This window comes from Paramisgurnus dabryanus, chromosome 11 (assembly GCF_030506205.2).
Source record: "Paramisgurnus dabryanus chromosome 11, PD_genome_1.1, whole genome shotgun sequence".
Classification (NCBI taxonomy): Eukaryota; Metazoa; Chordata; class Actinopteri; order Cypriniformes; family Cobitidae; genus Paramisgurnus; species Paramisgurnus dabryanus.
This window is the reverse complement of record NC_133347.1, coordinates 20735771-20753719: the sequence shown is the minus strand read 5'-3', so window position 1 is coordinate 20753719 and position 17949 is coordinate 20735771. Positions and strand designations below refer to the sequence as shown.

Below are 17949 nucleotides of genomic sequence, written 5' to 3'. Positions count from 1 at the left end.
GTGCATTTGGCGGTTACACCATTTGACATTTTCAGGTCCTTTCAGTCTTAACTTTCATAAAAATGGTGCAAATGTAATTTTTTATTGCATAAAATTAACATAAATACACTGTGCATTGAAATAAACCTGATGCATGCTTTTTTTAAATTGAATTTCTTATCTTGCCAAACCGTTTTTGTCACTGACCTAAATACATTATCGATATATATATGGTAGGACATTTACAAAATATCTTTATAAAACATTATCTTTTCTTAATATAATGATGATTTTTGGAATAAAAAAAAATTGTTTGACCCAAACAAATGTATTGTTGGCTATTGCTACAAAATACTTGTGCTACTTATGACTGGTTTTGTGGTTTAGGTTCACATTTTTTAAAACACAAAATTGACTGGATTTACTTGCTTAATAAAAGTCCCAGCTAAAAGATTTATCAATGCATGTTATTCTTTGTAATCTTTCATTAGAATTTAATGAGTGCCTCATCCAATTTCTACTGACATAATAATAACCAATTTTTAAGATCCAATAAAAACTGCTATTGTTTGACACTGAAATACATCACATAACATAAGTTAAGTTGTTAGCAGTCATTTTAACTGTGGACAACATTGTTGTCTCCCTCTTTACCTGTCTCTCCCTCTTTCCCTCTCAGCAGCAGAGCCCTCTGGGGTGTAGCGAGCGTTGGGATTCGGCTCTGTAGGGGTCTGAGCCTGAGGTGCACTAGGTGGACGTGTGAAATCCAGCACCGGGGAACTGTGGTACCCGAAGACTGAGGAACCCAGTGACTGACCTCCGATCTGCCCTTGCTGCGACTGACGTGTGTAGTCTTTAGTAATCACCTCCTGTAGAGAGGAAACATTCATTTAGGGGACAGGTGTACATACAGGCTCCAAAAAATAATCTACCCACTGCCAAACGAGAGTCAAATTATCTATGTTAGAAACTGCAACACTGTTCAAATCATCATCTACAGTATAAACTAGCTGACAAAGACATCTAGAGGAAACATTTTAGTGACTTTCAATGACTGGGGTGTATCCAGACCACTGTGACATCATTGAGATTGATTTACTAACATTTACAGTAACTAATCCCACTGCCATAGAAACAAATTCTCTATAATCCATCTGACATATTTTCATTTCCCAGACTTACGCTGATGTGCTGGGCGAGCGTGACCACCCTCTGTGAGCCCTTAACAGCGGGTGACGGTGACTGCTGTCCAGGAGAAAGTCTGTCCTCAGACCCATATCGAGCTGCAGAGGGGAGGGACACACAAACACACACATTGTTAGCACATGTACATGTATAGAAACCCACAAGAATACTGCTTAGTATTGTGCTGAGCACCACAAGTGTAAAATTAGAGACACGAGTGTAAGCAGTGCAGTCACAAACAGGCTCTGGGAATACTCAATGACTCGCTCGCATGTGTTCAGAGATCAAGACGACATTATGTAGGCATCTCGCTTCTATAAAGTGTAAAGCACAGCAGAAATGCTCTTAACAGAAAGAGAATGAAAAACAAAAGCAGAATGCATGTTTAAAATAAGCTGTGAAGGCAGAAGAGACAGTTACACCTGAAACACAATGATAAGGACTTAGTAGCACTTTTCTTTTATCAATAGCAGGAGATTTTAAAACAGAAAAATCCATCATCTCCACACTGTACATTACAAGTCAGAAGTTTGTTTATTTTTGATATTTAAAAAAACCTAAAGTATTTAAACATGAGAATTATGCAGTGATTGACCAAAATCATAACTGTTTTATATTGCAGATGCTATAATGGAGCCAGACTTAAGGCTCTAACCAACTATATGAGGTGCCACCTGAGATGCAATACTAAATACTTCCTGCTTCTTCCTACTCATCCAATTAAAAGCTCATCAAACATTTTTGTGTTAAGATTTTGTGTGTATTTAGTATAATATAATGTTTGTGTGGTTATTGGTTAAAAAAAGCACAATATTTTCCAAATACCGTATATTTTTGTAGCTCCAGATTTCACTCACGCACAGATTTGAAAATCCCTGTGTCCCTGATTGGCAAGCTAATCTGTACGTTGTGATTGGCTTGAATACCTCTGAAATCAGCTGGAAATGTGACACTCCTTACCATGTTTAAAAGATTCGCTCACAATACAATGCTGACGGAAGTTAATTTACAGGCTGTGAGTCCAAGCGGGAGGAATTATGATAATGTCGGTCTTGTCCACGTCGGCAGGCCCGTGAAGTTAACTGTTGCCTACAATCCGTGTGTTTATTGTAGTCCAAGAAAAGAGATTTACGTTGGAGACGATACTTGCGTCATTGTTTACTTTGGGGTTTGTACCTTTTGCATATCATTAACATGTACTAACACACACTTACATACCAAAAGAAATTTTAAAACGTGAATCAGACCATATGTTAGGGGTGCACGATTCAGGAAATTTCACGATTCGATTCGATTCCGATTTTTAGGCTCAAGATTCGATTCAAAATCGATTTTCGATTCAAAAACGATTCACAGTATGTAAATGTAGTTTACTGTTTCCTATGTGACTGATTGTAGTAGATATGCAATTTTAAACAAAAAGAAACACAACAAATTAAATGTAGTTTGATATTACTTTATGTCTTTATGCAAAAATAAAAACTGTTATAAAGCAATTAGATGACCCCTTTTATCAAACTCTATTAAATACAATAATATAGTATATTAATGATAGACAGTGCAGGTCTATAGATTATAAATGTGACTGGTGTTATAATGGTTATTATTTCTATTAGATAGAGCAGAAGCAGGAAAAGTGCCTCTCTTTCTATTTCTTTCTTGCCAATAAAAAAAAAGCTTAATCCACTCATTATTTCAGATTCAAAAGTCTACTTGCTGTCCCAGTGGGTACTTTACATTACAGCTTTGCATTTTGAGTCAGCTTGAGCTTTGCTCGTTCAGTGCAATAGATTTTAGAAAAGATATGGTTTATTAATAATAATAGAAAAGAGTCAGTTATCGCCATAGAAACCGCAGGCACGCTGAAATTGCACGCGAGCTTTAGCGCGGTAGCGCTCACGGCCATTCTCCGTTCGACTCCGTTTTACACACAATATTGATCAGCCTCGGGACCCGGAGTAATTAACTTTGACTGACCCGGACCCGACTGACCATTTAAAATACAAACCCGGAACCATACGGTCCGCGGGTGCTCTGTGAAGTCCTCTAATGCGGCCATTCCCAAACTGTGGTCCGCGGACCACTAGTTGTCCGTGAGGGTACTGCAGGTGGTCCGTGAAAAGGCAAAATAAAAATATGTATATTTTAATATTTTAAATATGTTCATATTTTGGGCGAAAGTGTACTGCTGCCTAATAAACGTTACTGTGAACTCATTCATTCCGGTGCCTGTGAACGGCACGCTCTCTCAGTTTAACGTTGTTCAATAGGGTGCCAGATTTGTATATTCTTCCAAGCGAAAACCCGACTAAAACACACTGTAAACAGGCCTTAATGTGTAGCGGAAAAAAAACACCCAATCTGGCAACACCGCCACCACTCGGCGTTCACCAGTCATGCTGCATGCGTCATCACAACAACACAGACGCTTCTGAAATTCCTGCCGCGCAACTCAAATAGTTTAACATTAAATAACATCATATTTGTCCTAAATCGTTAACCATTAACATAGGCTGCTAACGCATATTCCGGATCTTGAAATAGACTTTGACTAAGCTCACGCTATTTAACGTGCACGTGTGGTGTGCAATACCTGCGAGTTGTCATACACACAATGCTTCTCGCCCGGGGTGCGACCCCCACCCAGCTAGCCTATCAAGGTATGTGTAAGCAAATACAAAAATTAAAAGACAGTCAATGCTAATGTAAACCCTGGTTGGATAAGGAATTAAAGTTGGACATGAAGATGAAATCTGACGCATTTAGCTTCAGTGTTAAAACTGATTAAATAATTGCTGTCTGTGGTGGTTCTATATGGGCTATAATGGCAATCATTTAAAAAAAATAATATGGGAAAAAATAACTATAAATTAGTTCATTTTAAAATTTGTGAACTGTGAACTAAACTAGTTCATGTAGAAAGTGAACTTTCCCAACACTAAGAATATGTATATAAATAATTATGATATAAGGTTAAGAAACCTGTTGTACTGATGTGATGACCAGTTATAGTTTTAGTGCTAGTAAGACTATTTAGATGTGCAGATTAATTCAGGACTTTGTGTAGACATATTTTATAATAAGTATTATGAAGTGGTCCGCGAAAATTCTTCATTACAAATAGTGGTCCACACACACAAAAAGTTTGAAAACCCCTGCTCTAATGGTAAAACTCTGCTCAAGTTCAGAAACATGAAGGATACAATGTGACACGAGCTTGTTCGCGTCGCATCCCAAATTCATTGAGAAACAGAGAGCATGGAACGCATACACCGAACTCATCATGTCGCACACAAAATGTCATTGTTAAACAGTGTCATCATCACAGATAAACAAAATAGATAAAAATTTGATGCCAGATAAACTTGGGCACTTGTTAATATAACTGGGCAGCGCGCCCAAGTAAAGTCAATGTGTGGGAAACACTGTGACAAGAGTGTGGAGGCGTCAGAGTGAATACGACGCAGCGCCATCTATGGGAATACTGTAACACAGCATTATAAAAAAAAATGTATGAATCGATTTTTGTAATGCTATGAATCGATTCTGAATCGGCAAAACTTGAATCGCGATTCAAATGTGAATCGATTTTTTCGCACACCCCTACAATATGTGCTCTTTAAGAATGACCTAGGATCTCAATATGAATATTAACTTTTTGTCATTTTGGTTTGTTTAAAGAGCACCTATTTTCCATTTAATAATTTTAAATTTCTTTTGGTGTGAAAGTGTGTGTTATATGCTAACGATAAGTAAAGTTACAAATCCCAAAGTCTACGATGGCGAAATAAACTTAATTTATACCATGGTCTGTTTAAATACTTGATTCTGATTGGCTGGAAGGTGTGCGTTAAAACCGTTTAATGCACAGGTAGTTCCAGTCAGTTCGATTACAGTTAGAAATTATTCTGCTACTATAAACATTGGTAACCATAGTAACACAGTTACACTTGCAGAGAGAGCGAGCGAGCGAGCGAGACATAAGTGCGTCTCTCTTTAAAGTGCACAGGTTTTATTTCAGCACTACTTTATTTAAAGCGGATGGAGTGCGAGTCTTAACTTAAGAAAATGACCGTCATTTTTACCCGTCTGTTAAAAAATTACACTGTAAACATTATTTACAGCTTTAACTTGGCAAATAACCAAGGTATAAGCGGGATAATCCACGGCTAGCCATGCATTAAAGGGTTTTAATGCACTTCGCAGAGACAACCACCCTCCGCTACGCGTCGGGTGGTTCTTCGCCTCTACGTCGTGCATTAAAACCCTTTAATGCATGGCTAGCCGTGGATTATCCCTTACATATATAATCTTGGACTACAATGAACGCAAGAATTGTAGGCAACAGTTTACTTCCGCAGCTGGTTGACATGGACTCGATACACAATCATCATAACATTGCCCGCTTCAGACTCACAGCTTGTAAGTAGTCTAGGTTTTCACATTTAAAGAATATTTACTATTGAAGATTCCAACCATGATTCAAACGCAAGTTTTGAGCAGTGTATAGTAGCGCTTGTTGTTTGTCGTTTCTACGATCACAAATGCAGACATGGTTTTGTTTTAGTATCCTTACTTTACCAATCTGTTAAGTTCTGCTTAAGCCACCCTGGCAAAGTTGATCAATCAGCTTGGTCATTTGGGCATTTTCTGAATCAGATACGGCTCATATTGAAAACGTAGTAAAGTCGATATTAACTCCTGTCAGTATTGCATTGAGAGCTAATCTTCCAAATATGGATTGTCACATTTCCGCCAGACGGTAATACCAGGAGGTATTCGGCCTATCACAAAGCACAGATAGCTGGCCAAACAGAGCATACCTTGCTTTTTAGAATGAAGAGCTTTGTAAAAAAATCGGCGCGTTTCAGAAAAGCGGGGCAGAGAAGAGCAACAATAGCGTACGGTATGTGAAAAATTATGTGGAAAAAATGCATGAATACATTGCATCACATCAAATACACCAAATAACATTCTTTTTAGCAACACAATAGGGGCTCTTTAAATTAAACATGGGGTCTACCCTTGGTAAGGTGTTTGTTCTCTAATGTCAATCTCAGTCATTTACTATGCTGTATATGGATTTTCTATCCACCAAAACAAACATGAGTTGTTTATTATGCTCTAAGCAAACGAATGTTAAAAAAAGCACTGATGCAACCTGCAACCCAAGCTATTCAACTCTAGCCACATAGCCTACTGTACATCTCACCCTTACCCTAGATCTCACCACAACTCACAATAAAAATCCCTTGCTTTTCTCTCATTGATTGCTTCATGCATCTATTACAATGCCATAGCGCCAGAGTGTCCTCCCTTCAAAACAGGAAGTGAAACAGGAAGCAAATGCCAAAAGCTATGAAATGTTCCCCAAATGGCAAAAGAAGAAGAAAAAGAGGAACACACGAGGCAAGCAGCTAAGGAAGTTATGAAAGCACATCACGGCTGAATGAATGGACTCTTAAAGTTCACCTCAGGATCTCTCTCTGGTTTAGAGAAGCTGTCTCCAGACCTGCATTCTGGACCGTTAGGGCGTAGAGCAAATGATCAAAATCATACGCCTGTGGCCATTACAGGGCAAAAGCTCAAATGTTTTAAAGAGCTTCGATATTTGAAATTGTGGAAGTTTGGACTGAAATGTGCAGAATCTCCCCTCCAAATGTTAATTTTGGACGTTTCAAAAAAGTTACTTAAAAGGGAAGGAAAACCTTTGGTGGTCTTTAAGCAATGCTTCAGATGCTATCAAAGATAAAAGCATTAGGCAGAAGCATATTCAAAAAAGAAAAAAAAATACAAATGAAATGAACCAAACCAAAAATAAATAATGCACTTATGAAACTGGGTTGATTCTGATCAATGCCAACCACCACAAGCGTGCACTAGGCCACAGACGTAAGGTGGGGCGGGGGGTGGGAGGGGTTCAGGGAGGGATGGAGAGACATTGGGTGGACTTGGTAGAGAACAGGAAGGAGAGGGAGGGGAGGGAAGGTGGTGTTAACGGCCCAAAGGTCCCAGAGCGTCTTACCATCACAGGCGCCGTTGGCCGCAAGCGCACCAGTCTCTGGCATCGCCGCATCACAAGAAATTTGATGCATGATTATCGCGTTTATGAAGTTGGCCGCTGTCATGGTGGTCTTACCGAGTACTCGAAGCTCGTGTTCCTGTATGGACATCACTTTGTTTTGAGTCTTTTCCCTACTTGACGCGCTGCTGACGCCGTCCCCGCCGCGGGACAGGATGGAGCTGCTGCCGCTGTTGTTTTCAGAAGCCAGCGAGGGGTGCCCACGACTCTGAAGGAGCCCAAGATGGCCACCAGAGGCCTGGTTGTATGGAGAGGGATATGCCGCGCCTGCACCAGGGCTGGCCAGCTTGTGGTCAGACTTGGAAGAGGCCGACATGTCTTGATGTTTGGGTAGACCTCCACGCCCGTGACTTTTGCCCCCATCTCTACTAGAGTCTTTAGTGCTCAGGTCTGAACCAGCTGGGTAAACGTCGGCAGGTAAACCAGACCTTTGGAGAAGTCCACCAAAGCCCTGGTAACGCGCAGAACCTGGAGGCCTGAGGAAGGCAACAATAAACAATTTAGAATCATTAAAGGTGACATAGAATGATTGAACGGGGTATTTATCCTTGTTCTGTGATGTGACATGTAGACAAAAAATTTTTTGTTTGGGTCTGTAATCCCTAAGAAGCTTCCTCTGAACCTCACTCAGATAGCTCTATTAGGGTGGGGGATTTTAAACAAGTGGTTTTGCACCTATTTGGCTCCCCCTACTGGCTTAACTTGCAATCTCATTACTGATTGACTTTGCTGCCACTCAAAAAATGTAGCCAATTATTTTAAAGTGGAGGGGCAGTGAGATGCCTGTGATGTCATAAGCATCAGTTTTTCAGATTGGGCTGTTTTCTGGCTGACATTTCTAAAAGAGGAATTTCTATGAGACTTAGATGTTTAGCATGTCAAGCACTTTTTGTATGTTTGTGAATGCGGGTAGACTACCATTATTCAACAAAGACAAGGTAAAAATGGTTTTTCATTCTCTGTCCCCTTTAACATTTGACAATAATCACGTTTATCAACTCAACAGCCACCCAGACTATAATGACTAAGGTTTGATCCACTCTGCAGCATATTTGACCACAAACGCCCCACATACACAGGATGACACCATTAGACTCATCTACAGTAAAACTGCCCAGCCGGATCAAGATCAAGCACTTTCCAGAAATAAATATTTATCAGATGAGGTTTAGACTTAAATGATTTTATGAACATACACATATACAGTGGGGATATGACAGCAGTATGAGGAACAAAGACTCTTACCGCAGTACAGAGGGGCTGTTGTGCTCAGAGTTGGGAAGGCTCTTGGAGCTGGTGTTGTGCAGGACACTAGGTCTCTGCTGCAGGTTGTCCTGTGGCCGCGGGGAGAGCGAGGACTGCTGGTGACCGTAAGGATGGGACGGGGGACGAGAGCTGCTGCTGCCTCCCATCTGCTCTGGTGCTCCTGGGCAGACACAAACACATGCAACACTATGTTTAGCCAAATCTTCCTAATAGTTGACATTGCACAATATAAGCTACCGGTTTGTGTGCACTTACCAGGTCTCCATATAGGGGCGTGCTCCACATTACCATGGCCGAGAGACTTTTCCCTTTCTCGGTCTCGTTCTTTTTCTCGCTCTCTGTCCCGCTCTCGCTCTCTGTCTTTCTCGCGATCCCGCTCTCGTTCTCGATCTCTCTCCCTGTCCCGTTCTCGTTCCCTCTCTGAGGAGGAAGAACCGCTTTGGATCTTGCTCATGTGAGACACTGTTAACCGATGAGAGAATGATCAAAGTTAGAGAATGACCATTGAGCTAAAACAATCACGATGTTATGGGTGATTGAGAGTCTGTTCTGAACCTGGTGAGATGGGAGAAGTGTTGTAGGCTCCGCCGGGGAAAGCTGCAGAGGTTCCTGGGATGTATGTGATGCGTTCCATGGGTGATGCAGAGGTTCCTGTGCAAAAAAACAAAAATGTATTAGATTTTATTAATGTCCCGCCCCGATAAAAGACAATGTGAAAGGTAGTTTTGATATGCAAAGGGGTGGGATCATTTACACAATGTTTTAAAGGTAAAGTAACAATTGGTTTATTCTGAGGGGGATCACTGGATAAATAAATGGCCCTTTACCTCTGGGTGTAGGTGAGTAGGCCAGGTTAACAGACTGCTCTCGAGGTGTGAGGCTTCTGATCAGGTCAGGTCTCTGAGCAGCCATGGCCGGCCACTGATGCATGTGCTGGGAGGTGATGTAGTCTGTAAAGAGTGTCTGTCGGTTCTCCAGGGCTGCTGTCTCAGGGAAACCTCTGATCAGGTATGGAGAGTAGTGATGAGGGTAACCAGGGGCGGGAGTCAGGTGACGAGGCAGATAATACGCTGCTGTTGCTGTGAAGAGAAAGCAAAGATTATACGTTAGATCCCAAAGCAGCTGTGACGAACAAAATTATGGCTGAATTCCAAAGCGGGTAGTACCTGGATCAATAGGGATGCCTCTAGGCACAGGGCCATGTTCGAATGACAGGGGGATCTGCGCGCGATACTGCATACCGATGTCTGTTCCTAGGTTTTGCAGGATCCTTTCGTAGGCTAGAGAGGCGGTATGGTCACTCACTGCCAAAGGAGACTTAGTAGAGGATACTTCGCGAGGAGTAGGGGTGGACTTTCTTTCCTGCTGCTGAGCCTTACTGGAACCTAACAGGAAGAGGAACCTCATAAGACTCGTAAGGATTGTCAGTATGAAAAAAATCTTGATTTGTTGGGTACAGTATGTTACCTTCATGTGAACGCTGTGAGTTTTCTCTGCCTGACAGTGGAGAGGATCTGTGTGAGGGTGGAGGGTAGCCGCTTCTTTTGTGGTCCTCGTAGCCCACTGGACTGTGGTGGGCTCTGCTGCTCTGCTCTCCACCCATTGCCAGTGGAGAGGCACGGGACATTGAGCTGGCCGTACTGACAACAGCGCTGGGCCTGGACTTGCTCCCCGCATCCTCGTAGCGGGCCCTGTCAGCGCCTCTGTGCTCGGGCCTGAGCTCTAGATGATGAGGGGGCATTCCGGAGTAAGGCCGGGGGGAGCTGGCGATGATGGAGCGCACGTCATGGCGCTTGGATGAGCCAACAGGCTCCTGTTTTAGGGGCGTACCCTGTGGAAGCAAAACTCATTGAGTTAATGTGACATTGGGTTACTTGGTTGACCAGTACAAAAACAAAATTCACAATGAGGCAGTTTAGGCAGTGTTAACAGGTTAGACAGTGAATGTAGATGTTTTATTCTGCAATGTTTTTTTATAAATCAAATCCAGGTGAGATGTTTAACAAAAGTTTTTTATAGTTTTTGGCAGAATTTCATATTTACAATAATATTTATAATTTTTGTTTTGCTGTCAAAGGTATTGATTTAGTACTTATTCAGATGTATCAGGGACTGCTTTTCTAACAAAGCCCTTTTTTAAACAGTCCAACTATGATGTGACAATGACTCCAAATGTACAAGTTTTGTAGCATTCTGCCATATTTAAAACCACTCTTGAGACATTCCCCTGCATGCATGCAGATTTAGATGGAGCCTGTGTATTAGGCAGATGAACAAATCGGTGACATTTCGAGTTCGAAGGTTACCTGGGTAATGGAGCCTTCTTTAGGCTTGCCTATCACTACCCCCTCAGGAGGGATGAGGTGAATGGAGCGTCCTCCTTCTTTGACGGTAGGCACCATACCCTCATGAGAACGTGATTTATGAGGATCAGGCCCACGGGGTGATGGAGAACCCTCCCTTTTCATCTGTTTGACCTCCCGACGCAAGTAATCTTCACGCGGGATACCTGAGAGAAAGAGAGAAGATAAGAAAATTGTTGCAGGCAAACATCAGCCACACTCATAATCGGTCTAGACTACAAGCCACATGTTTCTTTGATCATGCTGACCTTGAGATATGGATCCACGGATGTGGTGGGGATGAGGACTTTCTCGCTCATGAGGCATTGCTCGACTGATCAAGCCTGCGACACAGAAAAAGACGATATAATTATTTTTTAAAGGGGACATTTCATGAAAATCTGACTTTTTTCATGTTTAAGTGCTATAATTGGGTTCCAAGTGCTTCTATCAACCTAGAAAATGTGAAAAAGATCAACTCAGTAACTTAGATTTTGTAAACCATTCTCGGCAAACATGTAAAAAATAGGTAATTGATATTTGGCCCCCCCTGTGATGTCAGAAGGGGATGATACCGCCCCTTAATCTGCACTATCCAATCACGACACTGCCATTTAGTGCAGAGATCAGCTCATTTGCATTTAAAAGACACATTTTTTTCACCCCTACAAAGTGTCAATTTTAACATGTTATATAAATTATATTATTAAGTAATGCAATGCAAAGCTCTACCAGCTGAGCCACATTTTAAGGGGCAGTTTACATGACAACATTTTTGATCAAAAAGGCAATCTAATGAAGAATTTGCATGTGAGCAGATGGATAGCATTTCTTTTAGTAGAATCGCCAACTACTGGCCTGGCATGCATCATACACAGTGTTTTAAGTTGTTTTCCCAGATCTGTGTAAACGGTGATCATTTTGACAATGTTGTGGTGTGCCTCAAGTCTACTTTAAAAGTGTGTGGGGGGGTCAAACACAGGGTCCAACTCACCTTCAGCAGCAGACAACGTGTCTCTGATGGACGACACACGAGAAATCCCCCCCTCCATCATGTCGTACGACCTCTTCAGTCCGACCATGTCCCCACGACCCTCTTCCTTAGAATTCTGACCCCCTACACGTTCCGTACATCAAACAGAAAGAATAGTTAAAGAAACTATAAGCCCTGTTTTCATCGCATTTGAGGGCTTGTTATGTGCACTTACGGTCATAAGATAAGATGTGTCCACTTATGCCCTCATAGAGTACATGCCCCTTAGAAGGCGCGTCCTCTCTGCCTCTTTCTCTGCTTGGGCTGTCCTCAGTGATCAGACGGGTTATTGTGCCCTTATACAACACATCTGCAGGTGTGCCCTGAGAGAGAAGACAGTTTTATTGTTAGTCACTGGATGATAAAAACGACACACTATAATTTACGAGTTTACTACAATATAACTATATATACACTTACAAAACATTATAATCCTATATGCATGATGTTCACAACAGTGGTAGGTTGTGTAACTCTACATCTTTGAAGAAACCATGCTCAGAAACTTAAGCACAATAAAACTGTATGTGTGTGTGTATGTATGTATGTGTGACTCATGCCAGACAAAAAACTACTTCAGCTTGACAACTAAAGGCCCTTGTCATTTCAGAGAGTCTTCAATGCACATCAGAGTACAGCATTTATTGGTACAAAACCATTTATGGACAACAGAGAGGAAAAACAAATATTTATCTGGAGGAAAAGTTATAAACTGTGTGCCTGACCTGGTTTGATCCTTGAACACAATGGGACAGATCAACCTCTTATGTCATTGGTATTTCATAACTGTCATATGTTTAGATTACAGTTGTGACACTGAATTATAAGTGCAATATGTTATGAAGTAAAAGTTCACTCAAACTGAGAAAACTGTAATCATTTACTTGTTCTCATGTCAGTCCAAATCTAATGATTTTTCCTTTCAATTAAAGGGTTAGCGGACTCTCAGCAGAATGTCCGAGCTGCTTTATTTAATACAATGACTGTGAATGGGGTCCAAAAATCTGTTTAGTAAGGCAAGGTTGTGTATCTTTTCAGGTGAGTTGTAACTGACAACTAGTGGTAGACCGATGAATCAGCTGAAATGTGGTACTTTTTAATTATCTGAATCACGTTAAAGGATAATTCCAGTATTTAACACTTTGAGTCTCATTTCTGGTTTGTTTTGGATGAACTACAGTGATGGACACAGAAATTTTGACAATGGGTCGTGTCTTGAGTTTTTGACTCGTTTAGAAGCGTCTCTTGATTGCTTCGGAATGGAAGTTCATGACCATGCACAAACATGTCATTAAAACAACACTTAACGTTCATTTTCAAAACTGTACTACTTACCGAGTGGTTCGTGGTGTTCGTTGATGATTAAAAACAAATATATTGGCGCAATGTATGATTTCAATCCGTGTTATTTGCTATAGTGGAACTATTTTTTCAGATACCTCACAACCGCGTATTCTTCCGTTCTATATTTGAGTCTGAAGCGTTAGCACACTCCCGACCACTTGATGGCGACAACCACTTTGCCATACTAGTACGCTCGGTGTCTAGCGTATAGACAGTCAAAATCGAGCTCAACTTCAAACCTAAAGCTGGTCACTGAGCCATCAAATATGGAAAAAATTTCTTCTGAGAGAAACCGAGCGAAAAAACTACAACCACATGTAAACAGACCCCTTTTCTGTTTCCCGGCGCGCAATGAGTCTTCCAAGGGAATTTTACAAAATGTCAAATAAAACACGACAGAAACTGTATTTCGCTACACAACTTGTTTTTAACTCTTTCACCGCCAGCGTTTTTAAAAAAAGTTGCCAGCCAGCGCCAGCGTTTTTCATGATTTTCACCAAAGTTTAATGCCTTCCAGAAAATGTTCTTCTTTAAATATATAAACATACGATATACCAAATGAAAGAACAGACCCTCGGCTTTCAAACAAAAAAAACCGTTTCATCCTACCTTTAGTGGTTCTTTTGCAATCAGCTTTTGAATATGGGTAGGTTTTTGCAAAAACACCATATTTTGAGCAAAAAGCAGAGATAATTCCATTTTTGTGACAGACTTTTCATATAGATCTCATTCAGAGCGATCTTTAAAACAGACACACGGACATGCAGCAGCTTGCCATAGGGCAATACTTCCGGTTTTAAAAAGTTGCGGAAGGGCGCCACCTGGTGGATAATAGCGGTATTGCGGAAAGACGGAAAATCTCGTCATTGGCGGGGAAGCGTTTTCTCTTAATTGACGAGATATCTCGTCAATGGCGGGGAAAGAGTTAATCATCAACGAACACCACAAAGCACTCGGTGAGTAGTACAGTTTTGAAAATGAACTTTAAGTGTTGTTTTAATTACATGTTTGTGCATGGTCATGAACTTCCATTCTGAAGCAATCAAGAGACGCTTCTAAACGAGTCAAAAACTCAAGACACGACCCATTGTCAAAATTTCTGTGTCCATCACTGTAGTTCATCCAAAACAAACCAGAAATGAGACTCAAAGTGTTAAATACCGGAATTATCCTTTAATAAATCACGTTTTCTTCCTTAAAAAGGCGAGGTGCATGATTTTTTTTTAAAACGGAAAAGGTACCACCAGTACCAAAACACACTTGTAGCCAATCAGCAGTAAGGGGCGTAAAAAGGGCGTATAAAAGAGAACACATGAAGGTAGGATGAAACTTTTTTTGTTTGAAAGCAGAGGGTCTGTTCTTTCATCTGATATATTGTATGTTTATATATGTAAAGAAGAACATTTTCTGGAAGGCATTAAACTTTTGTGAAAATCATGAAAAATGCTGCCGCTGGCTGGCAACTTTTTTTAAAACGCAGGCGGGGAAAGAGAAAAAAAAAATCTTACGACCACTATCTTTCATTAAATCGATCAAATGTCACTGGTACGCATACATGTGGCTTATCTCTGCACTGCTTCAGAGACACACTGGCTTGACCTCGGTCTGATTAGACGGCACTGTTGCCCCCACCTATTCAAGATTTGGTTGAGCATGTAATCTGTGTCCCAGCAGCCCAGTTGGCACAATGTGTTTGTGTGTGTGTGTGTGTGTGTGTGTGTGAGAGAGAGCGAGAGAGAGAGAGAGATCAGTAACACCAGGCTGCAATGAGACATGTAAACACATTAATAAAAGGAGAGAACAGGATAAGACACGGTGTACCTGTCGCTATGGCAACTGATTATTTGTTATATCACATTGTGACGTGCTATGGTCGTAACAAACTGCCTCTTTCATTTCCTTGGAGCTATTTATCCGTGCCAAAAAATTGGGTTCAATCTGTTACATCACGTCGGTGAAATGACATACACAAACCATTCAGTTTAGCACAGGAGCATGAAGCAAAAACTGTTACAGCGAGGGCGGCTTCTTACCTGAGTGATGGAACCCCCTCGATATGATATTGGAGGTTCTTGGTGCACACGTGTGCCAGGGATGCCCTTTGTGATGCTGCCACCCTGAACAGCTGGCATGGGCCCTGTGAGACAAAACAAATAATGTGTGATTCTTATGTATACAGATGTTTTAAAACACGTCTCTGCATAAAAGCATTGTATATTTGTGTTCATAGAACTTTAAATGGAGTGCTACTTTCATGCAAATTACACATTTAAGGAAAATCAGACATTCAATAGCATTCTGCTATGGTTTATTTGACTAGATATATAATGGTGACCTCGTGATGTAGTGCTGTCCTGTGTGGAGAGATTCTCAGCCTGAGAGGAGGAGGGCCCGTGAGGGGACAACTGTTCCTGTTTGACCACTGGAAACCCTCCTGCAGAGAAAAACAAAGAGGTCAGATGTGGAAAAAGGATCTGGCCGACTGATCTGCGGTTGTTTGTGACTCTCACCCATCTTCCTCTGGTCCATCCAGGAGAGACCCAGTGATCCTGGCGCTGGGATTTTCCCATGCTCTGAGCTGTGAGATGGGTTGTGTAACTGTACCGGAGTACCCTGCAACACAACACAACAGTACTGCTCTTATTCTAGACAATGTGGACATGTGCATATATGTAATAGCATTACAAATGCGCATTATATGCACTGTATCCAATAACTATTAATCATTTTTTTGGCACTTAAGAGAGCACATGGACTGCAAGGACTTTTTTACCTGTGTGATGGAGCCACCAGGTTTGGCAGAGGAGATTAGGGGAGGGGGTTCTGGGATATGGAGAGGCCGAACTGCAGCCATCCTCTCCTGTGGCTGCAAAGTGGGAGCCAAGGCTGAAATAGAGAAAAGGACAAATTAAATAATTTCATTTCTGCTGAGACATTTGATCATAGTATTAAAACAATGTGTCCAAATGGACAAGTTATTTTACTTTTGGCCTTGTACCACACATGCACTTTGGTTATTTACAGGATCATTCTGAAACTTCCCAAAAACTGTAAATTAGATCCTGTAAACTGCTGGCTGGCTCCATGTGACTGAAGTATGATCCATACACACATCATAAGATAATTTAACAATCATTTATAAAGGATGTAACTTGCACATTTAAAAAGGATGAAGATTTTGGAGTACGTATGTACAGTAGCTTCTTCAAAAGCAATTAATTTAAAGGAAAACACCACAGTTTTTCAATATTTTACTATGTTCGTACATCAATTAGACAAATAAATACATACCTATCTTTTTTAAACGCGTGCACTTAATCTTTGTACAGCACGTTGTGAATGTGTAAGCATTTAGCCTAGCCCCATTCATTCATTAGGATCCAAACAGGGATGAATTTAGAAGACACCAAACACTTCCATGTTTTCCATATTTAGTTACACGAGTAAGTATGGTGGCACAAAATAAAACGTGGTGATTTTTTAAGTCAATAAAAATGAGAACTGTTTTGTATTGTGCTAGGGTAAATGCTAACACATTCACGAAGCGCAGTACAAAGATTAAGTGCAAGCACTGAAAAAAGTATGTATGTATTATTTCGTCTAAGTTGAGGTAAGAACATAGTAAAATATTGAAAAATGGTGGTGTTTTCTTGAGCGAGCAGGATGAAGCTGTGGATGTTGTCTTACAGGGGTTGTAGTGTAGTAGCTGATCTTGGCTGAGTTTGGCCATGTCCCTGGGTGAGAGCTGGTACGCCGACATCACCGGCCGCCCCATACCCATAGCCCGAATGTCATCGGCAACGGGAACCTTCTTACCATCCGCAAGAGGAGAAAATGCCCGAGATTTATCTGCACACACAGACGTACAAAAAAAATGCTAAGATGATTACGAGAAGCCTCAGATGATTGGTTGATCTGATGAATAAACAGCTGATCACTGGACAGCAGTGTAGATCACTCCATATTTGCACAGGTGAAAACGCTAAAGCTCAGTCAGCACAACCCCTGCATGAAAAGCAGCAATTTCCAGTGCAAAACCACACAAACAACGCAGTTAAGGCCCGATACATAACTCGTGTCAGTGTTCTTCAATGCAAAGTGTTTGTGATTTGGCTACATTTTACAATAAGGTTTCATTTGTCAACCATACTGTAGTAGTTAACATGAACTAACAAGTACCAATACTTCTGAAGTATTTTTAGATCTAGTTAATTTTATCAATTTATATTTATGCATTTATCAGACACTTTTATCCAAAGCTTCTTACAGTGCATTACAAGGTAAAACTTTTTTTTTATATGATTGCTGGGGATCGAAACCATGACCTACTGAGCTACAGGAAGATTACATTTTTTTTAATTCAATAACTTAATGCACAATTAACTAACAAGAACAAAGCAATTGTCTTGGCATTAAAGGGACACTCCACTTTTTTTGAAAACATACTCATTTTCCAGCTCCCCTAGAGTTTGATTTGATTTTTACCGTTTTGGAATCCATTCAGCTGATCTCCGGGTCTGGCAGTACCAATTTTAGCGTAGCTTAGCACAATCCATTGAATCTGATTAGACCATTAGCATCGCGCAAAAAAAATAACCAACGAGTTTCGATAATTTTCCTATTTAAAACTTGACTCTTCTGTAGTTACATCAGGTACAGGTACACAAAGACTGATGGGAAATTAAAAGTTGTGATTTTCTAGGCAGATATGGCTAGGA

General features: G+C 40.9%; 1 protein-coding gene across 4 annotated transcripts in view; it reads right to left on the bottom strand.

Moving 5' to 3' along the window:
* Positions 1 to 17949, bottom strand: part of ncor2 (nuclear receptor corepressor 2) — a 120351-nt gene that overhangs the window by 9668 nt on the left and 92734 nt on the right. For 2 of the 4 annotated variants that reach the window (XM_065247363.1, XM_065247364.1), the window contains 18 exons: positions 16919 to 17080; positions 16005 to 16117; positions 15742 to 15844; positions 15567 to 15665; positions 15265 to 15368; positions 12063 to 12210; positions 11849 to 11971; positions 11124 to 11198; positions 10819 to 11021; positions 9980 to 10343; positions 9679 to 9897; positions 9340 to 9591; positions 9068 to 9163; positions 8768 to 8974; positions 8492 to 8672; positions 7190 to 7722; positions 1162 to 1262; positions 634 to 848 (listed from right to left, as the gene is read on the bottom strand). In XM_065247363.1, the coding sequence (XP_065103435.1) occupies positions 634 to 848; positions 1162 to 1262; positions 7190 to 7722; positions 8492 to 8672; positions 8768 to 8974; positions 9068 to 9163; positions 9340 to 9591; positions 9679 to 9897; positions 9980 to 10343; positions 10819 to 11021; positions 11124 to 11198; positions 11849 to 11971; positions 12063 to 12210; positions 15265 to 15368; positions 15567 to 15665; positions 15742 to 15844; positions 16005 to 16117; positions 16919 to 17080 (3298 nt within the window). The remainder of the gene's footprint in view (positions 1 to 633; positions 849 to 1161; positions 1263 to 7189; positions 7723 to 8491; positions 8673 to 8767; positions 8975 to 9067; positions 9164 to 9339; positions 9592 to 9678; positions 9898 to 9979; positions 10344 to 10818; positions 11022 to 11123; positions 11199 to 11848; positions 11972 to 12062; positions 12211 to 15264; positions 15369 to 15566; positions 15666 to 15741; positions 15845 to 16004; positions 16118 to 16918; positions 17081 to 17949) is intronic. The other 2 variants (XM_065247365.1, XM_065247366.1) reach the window with 1 other exon arrangement.